This window comes from Nothobranchius furzeri, chromosome 19 (genome assembly GCF_043380555.1).
Source record: "Nothobranchius furzeri strain GRZ-AD chromosome 19, NfurGRZ-RIMD1, whole genome shotgun sequence".
Taxonomy (NCBI): Eukaryota; Metazoa; Chordata; class Actinopteri; order Cyprinodontiformes; family Nothobranchiidae; genus Nothobranchius; species Nothobranchius furzeri.
Genome location: NC_091759.1, coordinates 22,090,125 through 22,116,721, shown reverse-complemented (window position 1 = coordinate 22,116,721; position 26,597 = coordinate 22,090,125). Strand labels below are relative to the sequence as shown.

Genomic DNA, 26,597 nt, shown 5'->3' with positions numbered 1-26,597 from the left:
CACATGTTTTCAATGGGGCTTAAGTCAGGACTTTGGGAAGGCCATTCTAAAACCCTTATTCTAGCCTGATTTAGCCATTCCTTTACCACTTTAGTCGTGTGTTTGGGGTCATTGTCCTGTTGGAACACCCAGCTGCGCCCAAGACCCAACCTTCGTGCTGATGATTTTAGGTTATGTTGAAGAATGTGAAGGTAATCCTCCTTCTTCATTATCCCATTTACTCTCTGTAAAGCACCAGTTCCATTGGCAGCAAAACAGCCCCACAGCATAATATTCCCACCACCATGCTTGACTGTAGGCATGGTGTTCTTGGGGTTAAAGGCCTCACCTTTTCTCCTCCAAACATATTGCTGGGCATTGTGGCCAAAAAGCTCGATTTTCGTTTCGTCTGACCACAGAACTTTCCTCCAGAAGGTCTTATCTTTGTCCATGTGATCAGCAGCAAACTTCAGTCGAGCCTTAAGGTGCCGCTTTTGGAGCAAGGGCTTCCTTCTTGCACGGCAGCCTCTCAGTCCATGGAGATGCACAACACGTTTGACTGTGGACAATGACACCTGTGTTCCAGCAGCTTCTAATTCTTGGCAGATCTGCTTTTTGGTGATTCTTGGTTCACTCTTTAGCCTCCTGACCAATTTTCTCTCAGCAGCAGGTGATAGCTTGCGTTTTCTTCCTGATCTTGGCAGTGATGAAACAGTGCCATGCACCTTATACTTACAAACAATTGTTTGCACTGTTGCTCTTGGGACCTGCAGCTGCTTTGAAATGGCCCCAAGTGACTTTCCTGACTTGTTCAAGTCAATAATTCGCTTTTTCAGATCCATGATGAGCTCCTTTGACTTTCCCATTGTAGCGTTTGTGGGCGTTTGTATCCAATGAGCCCTGTTTACCTGGCCTAAGAGAAGTCACCAGCTGTAGTCACTCATAATCACTCACAAGAAGTTAAGAGGCCATGCTATGAAGCTCAGTTCACTGACACGTTTCTAAGTCACCAAAATTGCTAGTTCCTGTTGCTGTATGTATATTTGTGACCCAGCAAATGTGATCACTTTTCTCTGTTAACCCATAATAAAGACATTAAAGAACCAAACTTCATGAATGCTTTTTGTGACAAAGAAGTATCTGTTCCAATCACTCTATCAGAGAAAAATCAGAGTTTTAGAAATAACGGGACACTCAGTAGAGCCATTATATTATATTTTTTACAAGTGTATGTAAACTTCTGACCACAACTGTATATAAATTGATTATTTCTTCTGGAAAAGGGGGCAGAAATTATAAGATGTTTTTCTTCATTCTGCTCCTTTTTGTTCAAATTAGATTTTTTTGTCATGTATTTCTGATTGTTTATGTTTCATTTGTTTTTATTTCGAATGAAATAAAAAAAGATAAAAAATATATATCATTTGATGTGATCATGCAAGAAATGTGCATGTTTTCTGACAAGTTTTATATCTAAAGTGCTTTTTTTACGCTTACATCACCAATAATTTCACAATAATGGTTGCTTATAATAACATAATAATGGTTGAAGTCTCAGCCGGTTTCAGAATATCTCTGCATGAGTCACCAAGAAAATTGTGATGAAGGGTGATGAAAAAAACTTAACATTTCATCCTAACATTTTCTTTAAAGTCAGGATCATTTGCAGCCATTTTGCCTCATAGGAACCATCTGTTAGATCACAAATAACCTCTTCAATTCAATTCAATTCAAATTCAAAAATACTTTATTAATCCCAGAGGGAAATTGATTAAATCTAATTAATTAATCTTTCTCTAAACCGAGGCTGTTCAAACCACCATCTGCTGCAGATAAGATAATTACTCATCCACCACAAACAAACTTTAGTCTGGTTTTCCTCAAGTATCTGTCGCCTTCTCCGTGATCCCGGCACATCTCCGTACAGACCTGGTCCTGAGGGTCCATCTTGGTCATCATGCGGTCCTCCAGCAAGTTGAAATTGAGCACCTGCAGGACGTAGAGCTGATGCGCCATCTCATCGTTTATGGGCGTGGGGCTCCGGATTACATTCTGGATGAAGACAGAGGGTGCGGCCCATGGTGAACACAAAAAGGAATAAAATGAGATGGTTTTGAGTTTTGTAGGCATAACTGGAGCTTTCAGTCGCACCAACTTACAGTAAGGATGATGGAGCGCAGCTGCTTCTGGGCGAGGATGTGGGCCATCTCCTGTAGGGCGTAAAATTAAACAGGAGGAGAGAGAAGGACAAAAATGAGGCGTACCTAAGGGCAGCAATCAAGTCTTATAACAGGTTTCTGGTGCTGATGTGAGTAACTAACTTGGCAAAAAAAAAAAAAGAAAAAGAAGTGTGCAGCGACAGGCGTTTGAGAAAAATAAAAAAATAGGAAGCCGATCATGAAAGAAACTTAAAAAAAGGAATACTAGATGCACTAAGATGTCTTCTACAGTGCAAACTATAAAAAGTGAGCTAATCAAGGGTGCACTTACTGTCAGGGGACAATTTAGGATGTCCACAATGTGCTCATCAAACTACCGTGTGGTGTGCAGTGAGGAGACAAGGTCGGAGACAGAGAGAGAGAGATGGTGAGTGAGTGTGGCGGCGTTTCAACCAAAAGAAAATAATGTGAGGAGGCTGGAAAAATAATGTGTAAGTGGTGCAGTTTGTGGTGGAGGGAGGCAGAGTCAGCAGAACAAAGACGGTTGGGGGGGGGGGGGGGGGTGTAGTCCCTCACATGTCCTGAAATGTGACGCAGAAGACCAAAGTGCCTCTGCTAATCTGGAGCCCAACAGGAACACAGACGTGGATTCAAGGACGTGCACTAATACACGTTCAGCTGCAGCATCCGAGCATTCCCGCTTCCTTATGCACGAGTGCCGCTGTGGGCCGGAATGATCCATTATTGTTAAAGAGCAAGTCACCCCCTACAATAAACTTACTCCACTCCCACTTCATGTTTGAAAAATGCAACAAATGCTGTTGCTTGGCAGACCGAGAGGGCGGAGCCGCTAACAAATACACACACACACAGACTCACAATGGCATTATGACATCATAATATACCAGATGACATCATAGCATACCTCTTAGCCAATAGCGGTGGCAGATTTAAATTCAAATACAGTGCAGAGTTTTTCCCTGACGACGGCGCAACACTGCCAGTTTTAGGCAGAATATTTGAATTTTAACCAAGATGCACTGAACTGCCAAATTATTGACGACACGTGTCTGCAGCATGATTAGACACTCCTTTCTATAGTTTATCAGCAAAAAAAAAGTGATTTGGTGGTGACTTGCTCTTTAAAGAGTATCCCTGGGCTCGTGGTGCTGATGCAAGGATCACGTGAGTGGCTACGAGGAGCGTGGGAGAGGAAGAGATGGGCGCAGAGTAAACGTGGTGCTTTTGACTTCCTCACACAACGTCATCCTCACCTGTCTCTTCTCCTCGGGAGCTTTCAGGAACAGCGCGTTGATGACGGCGATGGTGTAGGTCTGGATGTCTTGATCCGTCCTAAAAAAAAAAAAGAGGCGCGATTTGAAATGGGATTTCTCAGCCGGACCCATTTTCACCCCCTCAGATTCCTCCTCTCACCCCTGAAGATGTGGGATGAGCTGTCCGATGGTGATCTCTTGAGCCACCTTGTGGTAAAGATCCTGACTGTTGAGGACCATGGACTCCAGGATGGCGAGGGAGCGCTGCAGCACGGCTGTGTCCATGGCTGATTTATTCACAAAGCTGGCAATCTTTAGGAGGAAAAAAACACAACGGAGTTTAAAATGTAAAGAAACGAGCATCAATAACCGTTTTAAAGCAGCCAGAAAAAAAAAACCTGACTCTAAATTTTATCTTTAACAAAAACAAAACCTACAGCAGCACAGAAAAGGCACCGGCTCACTCCGGAGATCTAAAAGCAGGACTCTGCGTGGGCCGCACCATCCCACCACTCTTTATTCGGTTGTATTTTTTTATATTTTACATGCAATGATGCTTGTTGGTTGAATGTTTGGGATCCAGAACATGCACCGTCACGTCTGAACCACTTGATCTGCAGGACTGGAACCGCCAACCTGCAGGGAACCTCCACAAGCATCACCGTCTCTCTGACACACTCGCTCTTCTGCACCGGTCTTAAGATAAACTCACAACCACAACACTCCATTTCTTGTGTTTTTTATGCTAGGTTAAGAACATTTTCTGCTTTCTTGTCAAATGTTTGACATCGTCCACATGTGGCCCAGCATTCCCAGTCAGACGATGGTTCCACGGGGTTCTGGAAGTTCCGAGCTACCCATCATAATGCCTTGTGCTTCTTTTTTTAAACCTGGAACATCTCAACAGAATCATATCTATAAAGCAACAATAAAACCTGAAGATTAAAGTACAAGAAGGTGTTTTAGAGGTTGTGGAAGTCGATGTGCCGAGTGTGACGTTCTCCTGGCTGACCTTCTTGATGAAGGCTACAGAGAAGGTGTCCCAGGAGACGATCCCGTGATCCATCAGCTCCACAAAGGCCGTGAGAGTGAAGGACAGCAGGTCACCAAAACTGCAGGACAACAAACAAACAAACACAGAACCATGGGAAACTTTGGTACCAGATGGCGCTGAGACAGGCGAAGCGACAAGAGCCCAGATGGCCAGGGATGCGACAAGGAGCGAGCAGTCAGCTGCGAAGATGGAAGGGGAAAAAAAGGCAAAGAGGAGAAACGGATGCAGGATGAACGTACGCTCAATGCTGCAACCCGGCTCGCTGCAGCGCAGAGAGACAGAAAAGAAGCGATGTGAGAGGTTTGTGGTGCAACACGGATGGAACGGAGGTCAGCAGGGAGCCGCCGGGAGGTCAAGAGGTCAGCGAGCGCACAGTGATGTTCAGTCAGGACCAAAGAGCTACACGGAGTCATGCACTTACAGAAACATCACTCGGAGCTGCAGGAGGAAACAGCCAGGGATTAGCTCCCACCTGCTCAAAACTTCACGGACTCTGCCAAACTGTTGGCAACACTGACCTCTGCTGGCTAACAACCAGAACTGCAGGGGTGCTCTGCAGCAGAGCATAACGCTGAAGATAAAATCATGTTTGTCCGAAATAAAAATGTATGAAAGATGCTGGGACAGCTAAATAAAAGCATAATAATGCTACATTCTAAATATCATGAGACCAAAATGTGAGTTTACCTGCAAACTTTGTAATAATCAGCATTAGATCAGCAATTTCATAAAAACAAACAAGAAGCACCCCCTAAATATCGTGGGCCAGTCCTGCAGCGTGGCACATGATCAGAGCAAAGAGGCTTTTGCAGACGTGTGATCAGACAAATTTAGCAATAAAAAACAGAAAAGACGATAAACGAGTTAAATAAAACTTTGAAAAGACTTGCTGAAGGAAGGGTGAAGATCCAGCAGTGATGAAAGTCTAAAGAAGCCGATCGCCTCGTCGTTTTGGAAACAACACCAAGATTTAATACGAGTTAAGAAACAACGTTTTTAACACATTTAAAGTCTTTTATCAGTTGGCTTTAAATTATTTTTTACCTGCTAACTTGTAAAGAATTAAATCTTGGTTTTCTTCAACTCTGCTGGTAAGAATTAGAATGTTTTTTAGTCTTTCACCCAAAACCACATGCAGGGACTTCAAACTGAAACGTATAAACGTCAGAAATAAAATTCCCCCTTAGAGGTGCCAAAGTCTTCATCATGCAGACTAGGCCAGAGAGGTTAGGAACAGCAAAGAGCCAATGAGATTACCCGGTCAGGAGAGGGGGAGGGGCTTACCATGGCTTCATAATCTTTTGTAGTTTCTGGTAGCGCCTGCAGAGATTTAAGAAACTTTGGTGTCAAAGAGGGGAAACAACATGAAACACACACACACACACACACACACACACACACACACACACACACACACACACACACACACACACTTGAGCCCCAGAACACAGCCATGAATAATGGTACCGAACCATCCTCCCAGAGGAACTCCTCCAACCACCCAACAACAGTTTGGAGACAAACTGGTGTTTTACTTCTCCAGCAGGCTCTTTGTTTATGTTTTATGATCAGATTTTTATATGAATCTGTGTTTGAGATAGAAATTTCATAATAAAACAACTCTTGTATGTTTTAAAATAAATTAATTAATTTGTGTCTCAAGAGGCCTCTTAACTTGACGATTTTGGTCCAAAGAAAGAAATAAGCTACACAAAAGCGGGTCATTTATCATTAAGGCGATTTTGGTAGTCTTGTTGAAAAGTTTCGACCCGCTGCCCTAAACCTTAATCCCACTCAGTCAATCATTAAGGGGCTGGAGGGCAAATAAAAACCTACAAATTCAGCATTAATTCTGCATGAATGGGCAGCTAGAAGCCAGGATTTGGTCCAAACCAACAGCGTGTAAGGATGAGCTGCCAAGGTTTTAAAAATACAAACCAAATATTGCATTTTTATTAGCCAAACAGTCTAAAAATCCTTTTTAACACATAAAATGTCACTCAACGTAAGGAATCCATAAACTGATGTTTGGGTCATTCTTTAAACCTTTGGTCATGTGGACCAAAAAGAAGATTTTTCTACAGAAAATAAAATTTTACACAGTTTAGTAAATTTTGCAGGAAGGCAGAAACAGAAATGAAGCAGATAACTAAACAGATTCTTCAAACCGAAACATGAAGGTGGTTAAAAGTTTAAATCTACAATTAATGACAAAAGTATAAAAGCCTAAAATCTGTAGAAATAACTCATCATATAAAAAAAATCCAACAGGAAGTCCAAAAATGATCAGCCGTTTTAACAGGCGAGTCGTTTAACATAACATCCAACAAACTGTTGTGCGTTAATCTGTGAATTAATTTATGATTTTTACTTTTAAACGCTTTTAACTGTTAATTCAATGCTAGCAAAACCCAAATAAGGATAAAAAAAGTTCCCTCTTTCATCAATAGAGGGCGATATTTACTTTTAAGTGGAGTTCAGCCTCAGCAGCAGGAATATAAACATTATCATCAAGAGTTAGATAAAAGAGCAGGTCTGCCCTCGAGAGTGTATAATAATTACAGTTCAACAAGTTGGCTGGCAGGAACCCCAACCTGTGTGTGTGTGTGTGTGTGTGTGTGTGTGTGTGTGTGTGTGTGTGTGTGTGTGTGGGAGAGATGCTTATCTTCATGTCTGTTTAATCAGCTGCTCTTATTGAGATGAAAATGTAGTAGAACCACTCTCATTTCTCTTTCACAGAAACACACACACACACACACACACACACACACACACACACACACACACACACACACACGAGCTGAGTGGAGCTAACATCTGTGCTCGGAACCGTTAGATTAAGCAGGGTCAAACTAAAGAGGCTTCGATGGTTCCCCGTGTGACAGATCTGAGAGGAGTCATTAGATATTACGCAAGAAATAAAAACATCCAAAACGAGTGCATTCTGCCATAAGATTTACACGTTTTTGCGTGTGTTCATTGCTCCTCTTGGTTTCGACTCCTTACTGAGCCTCCTGGCTGTCACAGAGGAAAATTATTTCTCACTTCAACCTCAAGCCGGCCCTGAGTACAGTGGTGTCCCCAAGAGGTGGCCAGGAGGGGGCCGTGGCCAACACTAGGTGCATTTTTGTCACCCCATTGCCCCCACCCAAACAGACAATGCATTAATCTTCCTTAATAATAATATAATAATACAATAATAATAAAAATGTAATAATTGATTTAATAAATCACTATTTAACCATGTTTGTTACCAAGGCTCATTGTTTGAAATAAGGGCTGAATACCACAGGATGTAGAAAACGGTGACTCTGAGGAGCGTTTTTATTAGAGGAAGAAAAAGTTGACGTGTTTCGGTCGCCTACGGCCTTCAGGGCGACGACATAACACCAGTTTGTTTTTGTTTAAACGACAAATTAAACGTTCTTAAAATTCTAAATGTGGTTTAATTTTAAACAATGAAGGAAATAACCGTTTCAACTTTTGTCGTTTATCTGAAATGTTTGCGTTTCTCAAATTTGAGATAACTGTGTTGGATGCTTAGGGCTTTTAGAATAATGGGCTCGCCACACGGGAGGCGACAAACGACCGCCATCAGCGAAATTGGTCGCTGTCGCTTCTATTACCTGATACACGGGAGGCGACCCGTGGCAGCGGCAAAAGCGTCGATGCGTTCTGCTCCATGGTGAAATCGAATCTTCCGTTGTTTTGATTGGCTGTGCCAGGTTGGAGGGAATTAAGGTTATTTAAGCGGTTCAGAGTTAAAAAAAGCGGTAGATATGATGTTTCACAAGGTGCTGCTAGAGTGAAATCTTACTTCTGATTTTACTATATGAAAAAAAAACGAGAATGGTTCATCCCATATACCATCATTTAATGAGGGACCTCAAGGACGATCCTGCTTTTTGTGAATATCTCTATATCTTTGGTAGAAATATTGTACAGTTCTAGGGTTGTCACGGCGTGAAAATTTAACCTCACGGTTATTGTGACCAAAATTATCACGGTTTTCGGTATTATCGCGGTATTTTTTTAAACGCGTTACATTTTCAGACAACTACATAAACCCTGTATGTCAGGAAATATTGTCCTCAGTTTGTGTCTAAATTTTGCCTAAAATGTGTTATTTTGTAATTATGTTGTTTATTTGTTTACATTTTTCCCCTTTAGTCTTTTAAAATACCAATATTTGCCCATAACTTCTTATTTTATGTCTGTTTGATGTCATCATTTTAAAAATATTAGTTCAGATGATACTCAGTACTCAAGTAGCCTTCTAATCAGATACTTTTTTACTCTTACTTGAGTAATAAACTCTATATCAGGAAAGTATTGTCCTCGGTTTGTGTCCTTCCAGTGAGCTTTGCAGATGTGGGAAAATGTCATCAGGCAGTAATCGTTGTTAAATTCATAATTATTCTCGGAGAGAGACCAACTCTTATCTGCCCCTGGGAGCCCCGTAATGCATAGCGTCATTTCAACATGGCGGTGTCCGCGACACGGTTTATATGCAGGTAGCGGCGCTGCGGCTGCTTTATATAGCGACTCGTTGCATTCTCCCTCAACCCAAGTCCTCGGATCACGCATTTTAGCTAAAACGCTAACGTTAGCTTGCCCTCCGTTGACTGTAGAGTTGTGGGTGATGGTCACGCAGATGTGTCATAGATTTGAAGCGTTGCTGCCTTTCACAGACACTTTTTCTGCACGTGCTGCAAACAGGATAGCCGTCTTCTATCAGCTGTCCCTCTGCATTCTTCACATATCCAAAAGATGCCCGTACTTCCCACTTTGTCTTCTTTGAGGGATAATAAATGTCCTCCTGAGTGCTGCCGTCGCCTCCTTTGGCCATTATTTCAGCTTTAGCCTCAATAAAGTTTTGGTTGTAAACAACAAAGTGCGCATGTGCCGCCGGCAACTTCAGCAGATGATACGGTGGCTGGTAAGGGTCACCGCGCCTACACCGCAGCCACGGTAATTCACCGAGATACTATTTTTTAAAAATAAGACTGTTATTATTATTGTCAACTTTTTTTTACAGCTACACCGGTTACCGTGACAACTCTATACAGTTCTGGGAAATCTGTCAACTTCTCCTCCATGTTTGCTCGGAAATGTACGGAGCATCCTGTCCGCTCATTGGTCAGTGAATGAAACCTCCGCTGATTGTTTTCATCGCTGTCGCTCGGACGAGGACCAAACAAACAATTGCCCCTCGGGGATGATTAGTTTTTTTGAATTTGAATTTGAAAAGTTAAAAATATTTCAACTTTCTGGGATCGCGTCGCTGGGTCGCCTGTGCACGACACTTGCACAAGCGCAAAATTTCACACGCACGTTTTTCGCGTTTCGCTTAGTAGGAGGGAGATCCGCGATTATCGCTTTGTCACGCATGTCTCATTAAAAATGAATGAAGGAGAGGCGATGTCGCCTCCCGTGTGTCGAGCCCATTAAGGAGCAGTGCACAGCTACAGGATAACTCTCCCCTAGTTATGACGGCCACCCCAAAACTTTCAATGGCCCCCCCATGAAAGTTTTCTGGGGCCGCCACTGCCACGGCCCTCCTTCAGAACAAAGTTATTATCAGCTCCGATAAGCAGATAAAAACAATCTTTCCTATTTGAGGTGTAATAATAGTCCAGATTTTAAATTAATGAAATAAAACAGTAAAACATTTTAATGAACCTCCAGCAAAAGCACACATTTATATATCAGTATGCATTTAGATGATGCACTCTAATTAATTCTGCTGATGAAAACATTAAAAATGAAACTTTTTTCATCAAATGCATGAATTATTTTAGTGAATTTGAGCTTTTAAAGAGTCTGATGCTTTTAAATGAGTCAAAATAAACAATAAAACCTCACAAAATCTGATTTATTCTCCCTCAGAATTCGATCCGTGCTGAGCTTTGCCTGAATCCTGAGCTGGAGGTGATTCAATCTGAGAATTGTCGGTAGAGAGACAAAAGCTGGAGGAATTAAAATCACACAGCAGCAAACTCTGATTTCATTTAAAAACGTAACATTTGGATGGAGTGGATATCCAAGACAAACACAAAGTGACGAGTAAACAGAATCAGCTGAGCAAACGAGGCGTGCAGACGGCCCACTTACTCGGTCCCGCTCTCCACCATCTGAGTGAGCAGCGAGATGCCGTCCAGGTTGATGAACTCCTGCGCGAAGGTGATGTCTCGCGACGCGTTGGCCAGGTCCTTCAGCGCCTCCAGCTTGGCATCCATGCTGGACGACTGGATCCGATCGTGCAGCTGCACGGCCGTCAGGTGCTGCAGGGGAAAGCAGGACGAACACTTTTACTGCAGAACACCCAAGAATAAAGCATCCGGGTTCCTTTGTGACCTGAAACTTACGGGGGAGGTGGTCAAGCGCAGGATGGAGCCGTTCTTGATGTCGTTGCGATTCTGTGGAGGGGTTCAAGGGTCGGGAATTGTATTTTTTCTCCTCCATGAAATCTTTTATTTAAGCAAAAACAAACCTTTTCTGTGATGTAGAAGTTTGTTGCATCTGCAATCTGCAGAGCGAAGCCTTCGTGGTTCCCCAAGGACCACCTAAGAGGAGCTGGTATTAAAAACTGCACAACAACTTAGATTAATCCGACAGGATTAAGGGTGAGGATGAGCAGACGTACCCCTCGCACACTTCTTTAATGATGGCTGAAAGTGGCTTTTTCTGTGGATTAAAGCAAAACTACATTTAGCTCAGAGTTGAATTCCTGAAACAACACTTAGTTTCAGAGTGGGCCGTAATGATTTTATGCTGCAGGACTTGAACAAAGAGAGACTGTTAGCCTTGTTTGTTTATCTTTCTGCTGGTCTTACAGTCTGCAGGCCAGTTTTTCATCATGTTAAAAGAGCCTGCAGGGCAGCAGCAGCAGGTTCAGCCTCTCCAGTGATGAAAAGCACAGTAGCTCCATTTATCCATTTAAAACGTTCATAGTTTTGATTTTAATTAAACACGATAAAACTTTAAACAATCAGTTAAATACCATCAAACCTGTTTCTCACGTTAGGTTGTTAGAAAGACAAATGTCAATATTTCACATTTACCAACGTTAACGTTTCAGCCGCTGGTGGAACCAGATGGGTTTTCTACGAGGAGCAAAGCTGTGGTGGGATTTTCCACCGGAGAGGCGGAGCTTGTCTTCACAGGAAAATTCTATTTGTAGACTTTATTTTATGTAAATGAGTATAAAAACACACAAATTACATAATGAGTAAGAACTTAAAATCAGTTTTGGGTGTCAAATGTCACTGATACACACACACATGCACAAGCACAAGCACACACACACACACACACACATTTGCAAGCCTGCACCTGCATGCACCCGCACAAACACACACACACACACACATTTGCAAGCGTGCACCTGCATGCACTTGTGCACACAGTGGCGGAGCTTGATATGTGCAGTATGTGCGGCCGAACAGGGCGGCAGTCTGCAGGGGGCGGCATTTAATTTCCTTTTTTTTTTTTTCTTCTAAAAAAATTGTTTTAAGCATCAACCAATACATAAACAAAACATAGAAATCGCATGTTCTTAATAATAGTGATGATAATAATACTATTTCTGTAATAAAAGCACAACAAAGTGTAACCCATATCAACTACTCCCTGTCACATGACCCACGTCAGCTGATGTGAGGTCCCTCTCCTGATTGGCTCCTTCCACGTCGCGGCAACAATGAAAGCTGGCTGTGGGGGAATACTTCCGGGCTAAAAACAAAGCGTTTTTCTCCCCTCAATTCATTTATACTCTCATTTTACCTCAGCGGTAAGTGTTCTTAACATCTACCAATAACACCCTTTTACTTGTCAGTGACCAGTCGATCGTTTTCGCTATAAAAAATGACCTTGTTCGGCGGAGTTCCCACCGCGAGCAGAACTCCGGTTCAAAAACGCTGTTTTTGAAACACTTTTATTTACTTAAGCACTTTAATGGGCTTAACTTAAAACCAAGAGCAATCGAATGATTATTGTTATGTGTTGCCTTGAATTCGGCTATGTTGTCTGTCAGACAGTTGCTTTCCTTTATTGTTGTTTTTGTATTTGTTTGTAGCAAACGCTACTGGAATGTATAGATTAAGCTACGTAGCCAAGATGATTAATAATTGACCTGTTGTACATTCGTGATATGTTTACCGGTAAACTGAATCGAACTTGATGTGCTAATGAACGTTTCTCTGGCCTACAGGTCAGGTTTTTTTCCCCCATGTTGAACTGATCTTCTTCATATTGAAGTGGCGAGCTGGTAGGACCATTCTTTCTTTTTGGAATCGGGAAATGAGCTATTATTTACCCCATGAAAAACGAAGCGGCAGCGGGCCGCTGGAGGTGCCCTGCTAGTAAGATCCCGTTTAAACTGAAAACTGCCATAAAATAAAAACTATAATAGCTAGAGCGTTCTTTTTTTAGCTGAAAGTTGAGACTCTCGCCTTTCAGCACATCTGTACTGTACAAGTCGATGATGCCATCATGTTGCGTTAAGTGTGTCTATTTCAGTAGAACTTTGACAAGTGGTGAGAAGGTGGCCAGGAGCTGGATGTTGTATTCAGTCAGCAAACGTTGTTATATATAATACACTCCACGCAATTTGAAACAACGTTGTAGGTGTAATGTTTTTTCTTGTGTGTGTGTGTGTGTGTGTGTGTGGGGGGGGGGGGGGGGGGGGTCACAGGGCGCCATTTAGGCCAGCTCCGCCTCTGTGTGCGCACACACACACACACACACACACACACATTTGCAAGCGTGCACCGCAATGCACTTGTGCACACACACACACACACACACACACACACACACACACACACACACACACACACACACACACACACACACACACACACACACACTTGCAAGCATGTACCTGCATGCACCCGCACCACACACACACACACTTGCACAAAACAACACACACAAGCACACACACACACACACACACACGCACAAGCACACACACACACATACACACACACACACACTTGCAAGCATGCACTTGCACAAAACAACACACACACACACACGCACAAGCACAAGCACACACACACACACACACATACACACACACACACTTGCAAGCATGCACTTGCACAAAACAACACACACACACACACACGCACAAGCACAAGCACACACACACACACACACACACACACACTTGCAAGCATGCACTTGCACAAAACAACACACACACACACACAAGCACACACACACACACACATACACACACACACACACACACACTTGCAAGCATGCACTTGCACAAAACACACACACACACACACACAAACACACAGCAAAAAACTCAACTGAATTAAATTCAAGGCACTTAACAAAGTAAACGTTCCAGTTGAACCTACTAATCAGTGCAATGGCTTCAATCATTTTTTTCTATTAGTTAAAAGTTTCCTGTGTAAGGAAACCTGGCAGGTTGTATAAAAAAGCTTTAAACTTTTGCAAATGTTCATTAAATAATCCGTAAAGACAAAGAACTGCTTCAACAAACATCTTTAACCTTGCTTGCATAACTTTAGTAGATCTATTACTGAGCAGTTTGCAGATTAAATGCACGTTTGCTGCGTTACACAGAATCATAAAGCAGAGAGGAAGCAGAGAAGCCAGAGCAGCGGTGTGAAGGTTTAAGGCATCAACAGGAACATTTACCAAGGGGCAACCTGAGAGTCCATGTTACCTTAAAACTACAATCTTAGGAGTTCCATAAACGAACGCAGAACCTCACAAACAAATTAATCACACCTTCAAAATAAAAGCACCTTCCTCTTCCTGAATGCACAGTAATGTAACAACCAAGGCCAAGAAACACAACCAAACCCAGAGCGTGTGTGTGTGTGTGTGTGTGTGTGTGTGTGTGTGTGTGTGTGTGTGTGTGTGTGTGTGTGTGTGTGTGTGTGTGTGTGTGTGTGTGTGTGTGTGTGTGTGTGTGTGTGTGTGTGTGTGTGTGTGTGTGTGTGCTGCAGCAGTGATGATGAGGAGTTAGAGAACTGAGGTGGCAAAATGTTTGACAAGCACAGGAAAGCAGGAAGGTGGCAGACAAAAAGGGAGGGCTGTTGTGTGAACAAAGGAGTGAAAAGAGAGAAAAAACAAAGTTAATGAGAGAAATAAGATGAGGAAACCGAAGCTGACACGAGCTGAAAATGAACGTTTGACACAAAAGGTCTCCAGCTGAAAGCAGCAACAAGATTATTCCTTCTGCTGCAGCAACTTCTTCCACTGAGAGGTGATTCCATCAGGATCAAACTACTAATTCATTTCTTAATGGGGAAAATGAGCCAATCAGCATCCATCCATTATCTACGGTTCGGTTGTGGAGCTCCCCAGGTCCCTCAGGGGGATCCCTTGGTACTCCCAGACCAGAGAGGATGCATAATTCCTCCAGCAATTTCTGGGTCCTCTCGGAATCTCCTCTACATTGGGACAAACCTGGAAAACCTCCAGGTAACCAGAAGGGCTGCTGGAACCACCTCAGCTCTTGGATGGGGAAGAGCAGCGGCTTCATTCAGAGTTAATGTCAGCATCCAGGATCTTGTTTTTTGTTTTGTCAACATCACGTTTCACAGCAAAAGGAACGGGTTGGAATCTAAATCGGCTCATGAGGATTCTCCATCCTTCCATCCCTTCATCACACCAAAATTCCTCCGCAAAGACTCATTCCCACCCTTCTGCTCAGACAGAGGTCTCTGAAGCAGAATGAGATCACATATGGTTCAATTACACTCCGCGTTAAAGCAAAACTTAACAGTTTTTAACGCTTCAAGCTAGTTCTTTCAAACTGGTTTCAGCGATTCTTGAGGCAGAAACTTTAGCTGACTTTGCATGGGTCAGCCATCTGCTTTGTGCTACAGGTGGGTAAATGAATGTGAGCTTTCTACCTGCTTCATGGCAATAGCTGATTACAGTGCTGGTAGCTAACATAAAGGCTAGCAGTTAGCCTTTCTCAGTTTGCTGAGTGACAAAAACCAGAAGAAGAATTTAGCTTTTCTGTTGGCCTCATGGTGAAGTCTGGAAGCAAAAGTAAGACAGTAACGTCTCTGGAGGTGAAGCGAAAAGCTAAAACCAGAGCGAACATCGGCGCTGCCTACGCTAGCTTAAGGGAGCTAAACGATGCTACAAAATCACGGACTGATTGTGACCTGGCTTTGTTGCTACTGGACTTGTAAGTAATAATATTTTTTGTCCAACAGTGTGAATAATTTTACTTTATGGTTTATTTTAGTATTAATTGGCTTGTGTTAATGTTAGCTCATGCTAGTATTAGCTTTCCGTTTGCATTAGCCACAGTAAGCTGGGTCGTTGAAATTCTGCTTTCAACCAGTAGGAGGGAGGAGCGAGGAAACTGAACCAAAGGAATACTTAGCTGGACAAAAATTCTGGTAGCAGGAAAAGAAATAAATCATGCATCTTATCACAAAAACACCCACACAAAATACAAAATAATCATGTAAAAAGGCTCGTACACACATCAACACACACACGTTTGTATTCAGGCACGCCCACACACACATGAACACTCGTTCTCTGGGTCTCAAGACAACTGGAGCAGCAGAAGCCTCATCGCATGACTCAGACAGCCATATGCTTCTGCAGGGCCTATTGTACAGAGGAGACGCAGGAGGAGGAGACGCAGGAGGAGGAGGAGGAGGAGGAGGAGGAAGAAACAGAGTTTCACACAATGAAGAGAGGAGGAGTGAGAGTGAATGAGTGAACACAAAGGAGGAGGAGAAAACAAAGGTGAAACAGAAGGAAGATGACAGATAAGCGTGGAGGAGGAAGACGCATGATGGATAAAATGAAGGATGGGAAAATAAACTTCCTAAATCCCTAAAATCTGAGAGCAAAGCGAGCAGAAGCGCGAGTACGCCGTCGCTCAACGCTCCATTCATGGAGTTATCCCATGAGAAGGGCAATGTGTAGTGCCAGTTTGCCTCGGTGACTCATAACTTTTACAGTAATTAGCCCATCTGTGAGTCTCACACACACACACACACACGCACACGCACACACACACACACAAAAGGCCTTTTTACACACCGTTTGTGTGATCACGTGTGAAACATGTCCCCGCCGTGAACGTGGCAGTCATCTTTTGGGCTAATTATTTTATTAGCGTGTTATTTGGGGTTCTTGAAGACCATCTGCTGACTTCCTGTTCAGGGATCTCACAAAAATCCTCAGATGTCATCATTTTATTACAGATAAACAAAAATACTCCTGAATCAGAGGGAGATTTGGCTCCTGCATCATTCAAATCAAGTGATTTCATTATTTTTTTAAGTTAAATTGCTCCCAGGATTGATCTAGATCAGGGGTCTGCAACCTGTGGCTCTGGACCCACAAGCAGCTGTTTGGGCTTCGTGTGCAGCCGATGGCTGCAGTGCGGCCATGATGCTGTTAACCTGCACTTAGACGCTTCAAGTTGATTTAAATATTCAAAATATCATATTTAGGATCTTAGGAGTTTTCTGAATATTTGCAGGAAGATGAAATAAAAACGTGCGATGCAACACGTCACCAATCACAGAGTCATACAATTTCTAAACGCATTCACCAACAACTGGGCAGCTAAATTATTAGCCAGACCTTTTATTCTCTAATGCACATAAAGTCCTTAAATTTAAATAAAACTAAATTTATGTTATTCGGAAACCATAAGAAAGATATTAACATTGAAATTTGTGTTGATAATGTATATCTAGAAAGGGTTAATACCATAAAATTTCTTGGTGTGATCATTGATCATAAGGCCTGTTGGAAATCACACATCACTTATGTGAGGGCATTGCTGTCTTGGGGAAAGTGAAACGTTTTCTGGATAGGAAAACATTATATATGTTATATTGTGCATTCAAATTACCATACATGAGTTATTGTGTAGAAGTTTGGGGAATCACATATAAAAGTAATATTCAGACTATAATCATAATGCAGAAAAGGGCTATTAGACTAATAAATCAGGAGGGGTATAGGGCTCACACAAACACACTCTTTATTAAGACGCAAGCTTTAAAATTCCAGGACCTGGTCAAGTTTAAAACAGCGCAAATAATATATAAGGTAAGGAAAGGGATGCTCCCGATTCAAATAAGTAAACGGTTCTTAGAAAGAGAAGGGAGGTATAATTTTAGAGGGAAGTGGAATTTAAAAGTACAAAGAGTGAGAACGACATTGTAAAGGATGTCTATTTCAATAGCGGGCGTTAAATTCTGGAATGAGTTAACAGAAGAAATAAAGGACAGTAGTGATGTAAACCGGTTTAAAATAAAACTCAAAAAAGAAATGTTAAATAAGAATGAAGAAATTGCAATTAACCCAGGACGGCATGCTAACTGATGTTTAATCTCGTCTACAAATTAGAAAATCTAAATATAGTTCTAGTTGAACATGAGAATTTTATTTATTTATTATTATTGTTATTTTTGCAGGGTTTTTTTTGAAGGCATTGTAACTGTTTTGTTGTTTAAATTTTGATGATGAGGATGTAAACCTGAGGGGGTGGGGCTAAATAAGTATACACTTCTCCCTACTCCTTTTCAAACAATCGCGGGGAATGATTTTATGAAATGTTGGTGAATGTATATGTTTGAAATAAAGTGAACTGAACTGAACTCTCAACTCCTCCGGTCTTTGCATCGCCGATTATTACACGTGCACACAATGTGCACACAACGTGCTCATCTGTGCATGAGTGGGCGTAGGAGAGAGAGAGGAATTCAAGTGAATGGATTAACCAAGGCTCGTTCTGTAAATCACGCAGAAGTTTAACTACAGGACCTGTTTAACGATTTCAGCAGAAACATCAGAATGAAATATTACGTCTTCATCAAGTCTGATGAAAACGCCTCGTTGATCATCGCCGGTTTAAAAGCTGCAGCTGGTTGTGTGACGCTGATAAGCATCTTCGATTAAGGCCACTTCCTTTGGGCTAATTAGATTAATTGTTGGGACAATGGAAAAGCTGCGTGGTAGCCAGATCACATCCGCCCAGCACCTCGGAGCCTCTTCATTATTCAAACATCTGATGAATCTGCGCTGATGTGTGCAGCCCAGACGTGCCCACCAGCAGCAGCACGGCCGAGTCTCAGCCTAAACGTCAGCTTAAACAACAGACGCCTACCTGGTCTATCTCCATCAGCTTGGGGAACGCCCCCGGCCACTCGATGGCCACCTTCACGATGTCTGCCGGCGGCGGCATGGCTGCCGGGGAGGTGTCTGGTGCGAGTCTCGCTGCCTCACACCCTCGTCACCCCTAATGGCGCGGGTTCATTCAAACCTGCAGGACAAACAAACGGACACGAGTAAAGATCTGGATCGAGTTAGCTCTCATTACAGTGGAAACACAAACCAACACGGAGCTTGAAGGTACAGATGTATTTAGGGAGGCTCTGATATCGAAACCAGCACCTGGTATCGGTCCGATACTGTGGTCGTGTACTCGAACCCAAACAGCTGTTCTTAGAGCTGCAGCAGAAGGGGGAGCAGCAGCAAACTCTGGAGCGGATGCAATAAGAACCAAGGATCTGAGCCTTTATTCATGCCGTCTTCATTTAGGAGCATTCACAGGTGACATAAATCTTTATTTAAACCCCAAACTGCAACAAAGATCACGGATGAACTTCCAGCGTTCAGCTCCTCAGCACCATACTGATAGGTAATTTGATTTTATCCCATATTACCTTAAAGGACGACACACCCAGAGAGAGAGAGTAAACTGATTATTTGTTAATGTTCGATCACCATGCGTGAGCTGGGCCCAGACATCCAGCCCCCACTCTGCTCCAGCCTCAAAGACTTCACCTCACCAGCTCTGCATACCTGCGGTCTCCATCAGGAGACCAGAATGTTAGGTAATATTTAATCTCCATAACCCTGGACCCTGAAATAAACACACATGACAACAAGGAAGACCTTTTACCCTGAGTCTCCAAAACATGGAGAGTTAACGCAGAGAAACCTCCTCCGAGGCTTCCCCACGTCACTCCCGTGTGCTCTCAGCTCGTCAGGGGGCTTTATTCACCAAGGATGGGGGAGAAGGCGGGCCTTCTCAGGTTACAGAGGTACAGTTTTCTTACAATCAACATCCTTGCTCAACCTTTCATGAACAGCAACAGTTGGCCATCTTTTAGGCCTCAAAAAGGTACAATTATAAAAATACCCAACACATACGGGTTCCAGTTAGAGAAATGTTGGGTTTAAAGTCCGTTTCTGGTCCTGATTAATCAGATTAAACTGATGTGAAACAAGCCGCTTATTAGAAGAGAAATACACCAACCCTGAAAAAGACGTTCGCTTTGTGGTCAAGTCCAAACTTTCAGGGAGGAAGTTATTAGCTCGCATTAAGCGTTACACTTTGAGTGGTTATCTCAGCAGATCTGAGTGCAGAAATGAATTATGGGATGTCTATAATGTCCTCAATCAGCAGGAAGCACACCCTTCCAACTCAGCCCCATTAGAAATGGTTGGAGGATCAGAAAATGCTTCTAAAAGCCTCGGGACATCGCTCATCGGCGTTTGCTTTAGATGCACGTCAGGAATAAACTTTTCAGCTTCTTCTCGTTTGTTTTGCTCACTTTATAAATCAGATTTCCCAATAAACATGTTATATTTCTGTCCCGTTTCCGGTGAGATACAGAAATACGACTAAAAGAGCAGCTCAAGCTTTAATGATGTGGTTTAACGATGATTTAGAGATGAAAGTAGAAGCAAAATGTGTCTTTTTGCCTTTGTTTGCAGTGAAAACTGCACGTGTTCCCTATAAAGGTTGGTTTATGCTTGACGCGTCCGTGAGGTCCGCACGGAAAAGTTGCGTCATTTTAACAACCACGCCCCTCCACCGCGCCTCTGCACGGCCCAAACTTTCCGCACCGCGCACCTAGGAAATTGTATAACCACGTGGACGGTCGGACGCGGAAAAACATGGCGGACTGGCAAGAACTAGTACGGCAGAGGTTCGTAAATACAGACATTTGTATGATTCAGCTCTCAGAGATCACCGTGATCAACATGTTGTTAATAATTCTTGGAGAGAAACAGCTCGCACTGTCGGAAAAGACGAGGACGCTGTTAAAAATGCTGGAATGCCATGTTGTAAACAGTAATTTCTACTTCTACTATGGTGTAGTGTTGGATGCACGCCGTAGAGCTCCATGCTGCCCCCTACAGTTTGGGAGAATATTGGCTCACTGCAGAGACAAGCCGCATGAACCATAAATGCTGCAAGTTGTGAAGCGTGTTCCGTCCGCGAGCCGCATCACCAAGCGGAAAGTAAACGTGTCAAGCATAAACCAAGCTTTAACACTAAAAATCTAAGTGCGTGTGACGCGGTAGTTTGCATTTTTAAATAAAAACAGGGGGTTTACTTGAAGAGCAAGTCACCCCCAAATCAGCTTTTTTGTGATAAACTACATAAATAAGTGGCTAATTGTGCTGCAGACACACTCTGCACTGCAGTTGAATTTAAATCTGCCATCTCTATTGGCTAAGAGATACCCTAGAACGTTAGCTGGTACCATATGATGTCACAATGTCGTTGTGAGCCTGTCTGTGTGTGTGTGTGTGGAAGTGGAAGTTCAGCAGGTTCACCAGGTAGGGGGTGACTTGCTCTTTAATTACTGTGCAGATTAGTCCAAAATCAGAAAGTTTCTATGCATGCATGGAGCTGAAGCGGATTCCTGTATAAAGGTGTTGCAAAGTTTCAAATCTTAATTTAGCATTTTTACTATATTAAGTGAGTAAAACATCAAATATCTGTTTCTTTCTAGGTCAAATTTGCTTGGAAATGAGTGGAAAAGCACAATAAAACCAAATAATATCAACAAGTTGTCACAAACACATAATCCTGGGTGACTTTGGCCTAACGGAGGAGCAAACGGAGTCGGAATGACCTGAAAACCCCACAATAAAGCAGTTAGAGGAAGAAAGAGCCAAGTCTGGGTCATGTGGCGGGGACCAGATTTCATCAATAATTTACCTCCTCATCTTATCTAGTAAACTGGATAATCCCGGTTTGTTTACATCAACACGTTGTGAATGTTAACATCCTCATACACAGGGATGTGAATAAACTCCTAATATAAAGATAGTCTACGTGTGAGTCACCCCACAATAATCCACATAGCCTTATTTCAAGGGGCCGTTGCCATGGCAGCTGCAGCATCAATGGCCCGAGATGAAGATGCAGCGTTCTTTCTGAAATGAGCGGCGTGCTCGAGTCACATCTGTCACTACTCCAGGAAAATGTGAGTCATTCAAGCCTTCTGCTTTGGAGACGTGAATGAGCGCGGCCCATGAAGAACAGATTGGTTTCATAAGTGACGCTAAACACTTCCTCTGCTGCCGATGAGTGGCGTTCGACACAAGGGTTGCATTTCCCCGTTTCCCTTCCTGTTCATAAACTTGAGAGGGAAGAAAACAAAATTGTTTCAAAGAAGAAGCGGGAAATATTTTTTAAGGTAGTTTTTATTGTCTGATATTATCATGAGAACTATGCGACAAACCATTTGATTTGCTTTTCTAATTCTAAAACAGTATAGCAATATTAACAAAATAAAATAGGCTCTTCCACCTATATAGCCTCCAGAAGGCAGTGGCGGATTTAACAATTTGGGGGCCCAAGGCGAACACAGACCTGGGCCCCCTTACACAAAATTTTCGACAATCTTATCTTTAACTGGATTTGCGAAACTCCACCCTCTTCTGACACGAGTTATTTTCCCTTTTTATTAGTCCTCCTCTTTTTTCCTGTCTTTCTCTCCCGTTGAGTGCCTTCAATATTTGCTCTGCTTTCTTCTTCCTGTCAGTGCTCCTGTGCTTTTGTCTTTCTTTCTTTTTTCTTCCATTTTCCATTTTGGTCTATGTTTTCCTCCCTTTATACATTTTCCGTCTTTTCTTTCTGCCTCCTTTTGATGTTTACATAGTAAAAACTACGTCACTTTCAGAAGTGAAGATGAAAGTTTTTTGAAGCATGCAGTTTCTTTCTCTTATTGGAGCCACTAGGATAACTCCATTTCATGCTTCATGTTTTGACTACCGCTTCGAGTTTGTTACGAATGCTCCCGCCTCTCTTCTTCTTTTTCTGCTTTCTCTTCTTCTTCTTATTTGTGGTCTTATGGCACTTGGCAAACAACAATTTGGTGCAATACTGCCACCAACTGGATTGGAGTGGAATGACTACCAATCACTTCCTGTTTGTGCATCGGACTTCTCAAAGGAATAGTCCATTGTGGCATTAACAGAGGGGTGCCAACAGTCAGGGCTAGGGGGGCCCCCCAACATAAGGGGGCCCCAGGCAACTGCCGACTTATGCCCAATGGTAAAACCGCCACTGCCAGAAGGGGGCAGTAGACATCTATAGAACAAGTTTCTGATGAAAGTATTAATCCTGATGCTTCACCTGGACAATTTAAGACCAAAAGTGGTTTGATGGGAGTTTACAACAATAATCTATAATGAGTTAAAGTAACAATAAATAGATTTTTAAATGTTAAAAATCAATCTCAGTGATTGTTGGGTTAAAAACTTGACGAGTTTCTTGTTTGGCGCCACTCGGTAGCCCTCTGCTGACCAAAAACAGCACTTGATAATTTTGTGGAGCTAGTAGGTGACCTATAGAAGGCGCTCTCTTTACCTGCTTTACGGCTGTTAGCTGTAGTGCTAGCTGTTAGCTTTCCCTTTTGCCAATCATCAATGAAAAGCACAAGAAAAAGAAAAGGAAGTTTTTTTTGTTGGCATCATGGCGGAGCCTGAAAGTAAACGTAAGAGAGGTGAAGCAAAGAGCTGAAACCAGAGTGAACATCGGCGTGGCTAACGCTAGCTCGAGGAAGGTATGCTACAGAATCACGGACTGACAGTGACCTGGCTTTGTTGCTACTCGACTTGTAAGTAATAATATTTTTAGTCCAACAGTGTGGATGTTTTTACTTTGTGGTTTATTTTAGTAGAAGTTGGCTTATGCTAATGTTAGCTTGTTGTTAGCTCTACCTGCAGCAGGGTTGACCAACAGTTGTAATTCCACTTTCGACCAGTAGGGTGGAGGAGTAGAGAAAAAGCCAGAGTAGGTACTGATGGAACCATCTTGCCTTGTATCAAGGATTAAGATAAAACATAGTAGTTTTGACATCATTGTCATCACGGTGTGATTCAGAGGCAGGCTTCAGCCTTTAGATGCAGCAGGACATTTTTATTTAAACCAGAGCGCAACTTATGGAGAGTCATCACTAGCTATTCTTCAATAACGTGACCCTAAAACAGAGAAATGTTATATTTATAGGAGGTTTGAGCAAAAAAGTCTCTTGTTAAAAATCAGCTGTTTTAAATAAACATCTGGCAGCTACAAGAGGAGAAAACATTTACCGTATTGTCCGGACTATAAGCCGCTACTTTTTTCCCCACGCTTTGAACCATGTCGCTTATAATGAGGTGCGGCTTTACTGAAGATTTTCCTTCACCTGCCACTAGGGGGCGCTTTAGCAGAAAGTGAAACAGGTGGAAGTCAAAAGTGGAAATCGAAGAAAGTGCTCATTTTAATTTAGCACATGCAAGCAGCCGGCACCACGAAGAATTTTTTTCAAATCCATACCCCCTCATCATGGTAACTACACGTATGAGTTCATATGATGCCGCATTTAAGTTGAAGGCCATCGATCTGGCAGTAAAGGAGGGAAACTTGGCATGAATGAATCCACGGTTCGGCGCTGGAGACGGCAGCGGGAAGAACTCATTCAAGCCAGCTTCACCCGGGGATGATGACAGCAACACGGACAGCGACGCTGACATCGCCACAGAAAAGGTATGTGACGAAGCTCTTCTGAGGCTGTTCAGCTCCGACACTGAAGAAGAGGACTTTAATGGCTTTAGTGCGCAAGAGGAAGATGAGAGCGAATGACTTCTTCTGGTAGGCAAGTGTGTTTTATTTACTAACCAGGCATGTTTTGTGTGTAGTTTTTATTTTCTAATCATCCAGAAATATGAATGCTATCAGTGCTGTTTTCTTTTCTAAACTTGCAGGCACGTTCACCCGTGTTTAAAATTTGTTTTGTTGAATTAAAACAACGATGAAAAACCTCCGTGTAGCGTCTTTCTGTCTAATTATCTCATGTTATGGCCGTACATGCGCTGTGCGCCAGAGACCTGCATGTGGCTGCTGCGCCGTGGCTTGTATTCGAGTGCGGCGTGTGTGTAGAAAACCTTTTTTTTGTTGGTGCGGCTTATACTGAGGTGCGCTCTATAGTCCAGAAATTACGGTATTTGACGAGTGGAAAAACATGAATGCAGCAGAAAAAGTAAGAAGGGGAAAAGTATGTTAGGGTAAGGGTCTTTTTGGTTTAATTTGTTTGTTTGATTAAAATCCACAGACGTCTCGTTCTGACAGAAGATCGACTTCAATAAAAACAGCAAGGCGGGTGTGTGTTTGCTTCTGTAAGCACACTTCCAGCATTTTGGCATCGAAGCCTCAAGATGACTGAAACAGAGGCAGACACACACACACGCACACACACACCAGCTAGGGTTCATCTGGTAAAAACAAGCTGGGTGTAATTGGGAGACAAAGCGGACCGACACACCAAACTCTCACTTGATCACCGTGTTTTTCCCTGAAGCCGACACGCTGACGACAGCAAGTCCGATCTGATCCGGGGTCTGTGTGTCACTTCTCATTCTGTGTCTCCGACATCTCATCACAGCCACTTTACTGTAAACGGAAGCTTGTTATGGAGCCAGCTGCTGTCACGGCTCATCATGTCAGAGCAGGTGATTTATTCCAAACCTGCTTCAGCGGGAATCCGTTACTTCTGACCTGCCGGGAGGTTAAACACCCCTCAAAGCAAAAAAACACACGTCCATCGTATATTTCACTGTATCAGTGTATTGTCCTGAACTCTCTTCTTGTGCTGCACTAAGCACAGGAGGAGAGTCTGTAAATAGTTTGCATCTATCTAAAAAAGACAAAGTCCAAAGTTTGGAAATTTTTTGGAAAACAGAACAAAGAAGAAAAAACCCAGCACTCTGACAAAAGCATCCCCTAAAACGTTCACACTGTCAGCATTTCATTGGGTCAATTAGAACTTTTGACCCACTCACTGAAAGTTGCAGCATTTTGGCTCCATCAAGTTTTGTTTTTTAAATCCAAAAACAGAAAATCATATTCATGTTACTATCCTTTAGTGGTGAATGTTATAAGGCTTGTATTTGCATAGCATCAACCCCCCAAGGCGCTTTACACACTCATACAAACATGTGAATGTGTGTATGATTGGAGTGTATGACTGGAGTGTGTGTGTGCGTACCATGGTGTGTACACACACACTCGTATACATATATATATATATATATATATATATATATATATATATATATATATATATATATATATATATATATATATATATATATGTGTGTGTATGTACGTGTGCGTGTGTGTGTGTGTGTGTGTGTGTGTGTAGACACACGCGCATGGCACACTGACCCTTTTGCTGTAACTAGGGAAACTTATTTCTGAGTCAAAATGAACACATTTCTGTTGAAGACAAAGAGGAAACGTATATCTTGTGTTAAAATCTGGTCATCTGATCTGATGGTCTGACCTGAAGAACAGAAGCCCATAGGGCTAGAGATGATCGACAGCCTCTGATTTGTTAGACGCCGGGGTTTGGTTTCACCCGTTTCACCTTAATAATTCATGATGTGTTCTCAGAGGGTCACCTCTGCAATGGGGGGAGGGGGGGGGGGGGTTAGAGGAAGGGAGTCAAGGGTTGAAAGGGAGGTTCACACGTTCATGGCGTTCAAAAAGAAGGAAAACAAAGAGAAAAGTGACTGAAAATGGAGAGAAAAGAAAAACTTCTGAAGAAAAATGAAAGAATTAGAATTAGTTTTGTGTTCTTCACAGATAGATAGAATCTCTGGATGGACGGATGAATTGATGGAAGGATAGAAGGATAAATGAATGGATGGATGGATGGATGAATAGAAGGATAAATGAATGAATGAATGAATGAATGAAAGGATAGAAGGATGGATGGATGGATGGATAGATGTAAGGATGGATGAATAGTTGGATGTATGTATGTAAGAATGGATGATAGATGAAAGGATGAATGGAAA

The 26,597-nt window shown here is 42.6% G+C and overlaps 2 protein-coding genes across 9 annotated transcripts in view; one reads left to right on the top strand and one right to left on the bottom strand.

Moving 5' to 3' along the window:
- Nucleotides 1–26,597, top strand: part of LOC107394837 (cytochrome c oxidase subunit 6B1) — an 86,385-nt gene that overhangs the window by 7,968 nt on the left and 51,820 nt on the right. The window lies entirely within an intron of this gene.
- Nucleotides 1–26,597, bottom strand: part of elmo1 (engulfment and cell motility 1 (ced-12 homolog, C. elegans)) — a 122,144-nt gene that overhangs the window by 52,776 nt on the left and 42,771 nt on the right. For 2 of the 5 annotated variants that reach the window (XM_054745319.2, XM_015973989.3), the window contains exons 2-13: nucleotides 18,616–18,771; nucleotides 11,113–11,153; nucleotides 10,960–11,032; nucleotides 10,835–10,885; nucleotides 10,581–10,750; nucleotides 5,751–5,786; nucleotides 4,425–4,524; nucleotides 3,573–3,724; nucleotides 3,413–3,491; nucleotides 2,470–2,511; nucleotides 2,139–2,189; nucleotides 1,909–2,031 (exon numbers count right to left, since the gene is read on the bottom strand). In XM_054745319.2, coding sequence (XP_054601294.1) covers nucleotides 1,909–2,031; nucleotides 2,139–2,189; nucleotides 2,470–2,511; nucleotides 3,413–3,491; nucleotides 3,573–3,724; nucleotides 4,425–4,524; nucleotides 5,751–5,786; nucleotides 10,581–10,750; nucleotides 10,835–10,885; nucleotides 10,960–11,032; nucleotides 11,113–11,153; nucleotides 18,616–18,693 — 996 coding nt within the window. In that variant the 5' untranslated portion in view covers nucleotides 18,694–18,771. The remainder of the gene's footprint in view (nucleotides 1–1,908; nucleotides 2,032–2,138; nucleotides 2,190–2,469; nucleotides 2,512–3,412; nucleotides 3,492–3,572; nucleotides 3,725–4,424; nucleotides 4,525–5,750; nucleotides 5,787–10,580; nucleotides 10,751–10,834; nucleotides 10,886–10,959; nucleotides 11,033–11,112; nucleotides 11,154–18,615; nucleotides 18,772–26,597) is intronic. The other 3 variants (XM_054745321.2, XM_054745320.2, XM_054745322.2) reach the window with 3 other exon arrangements.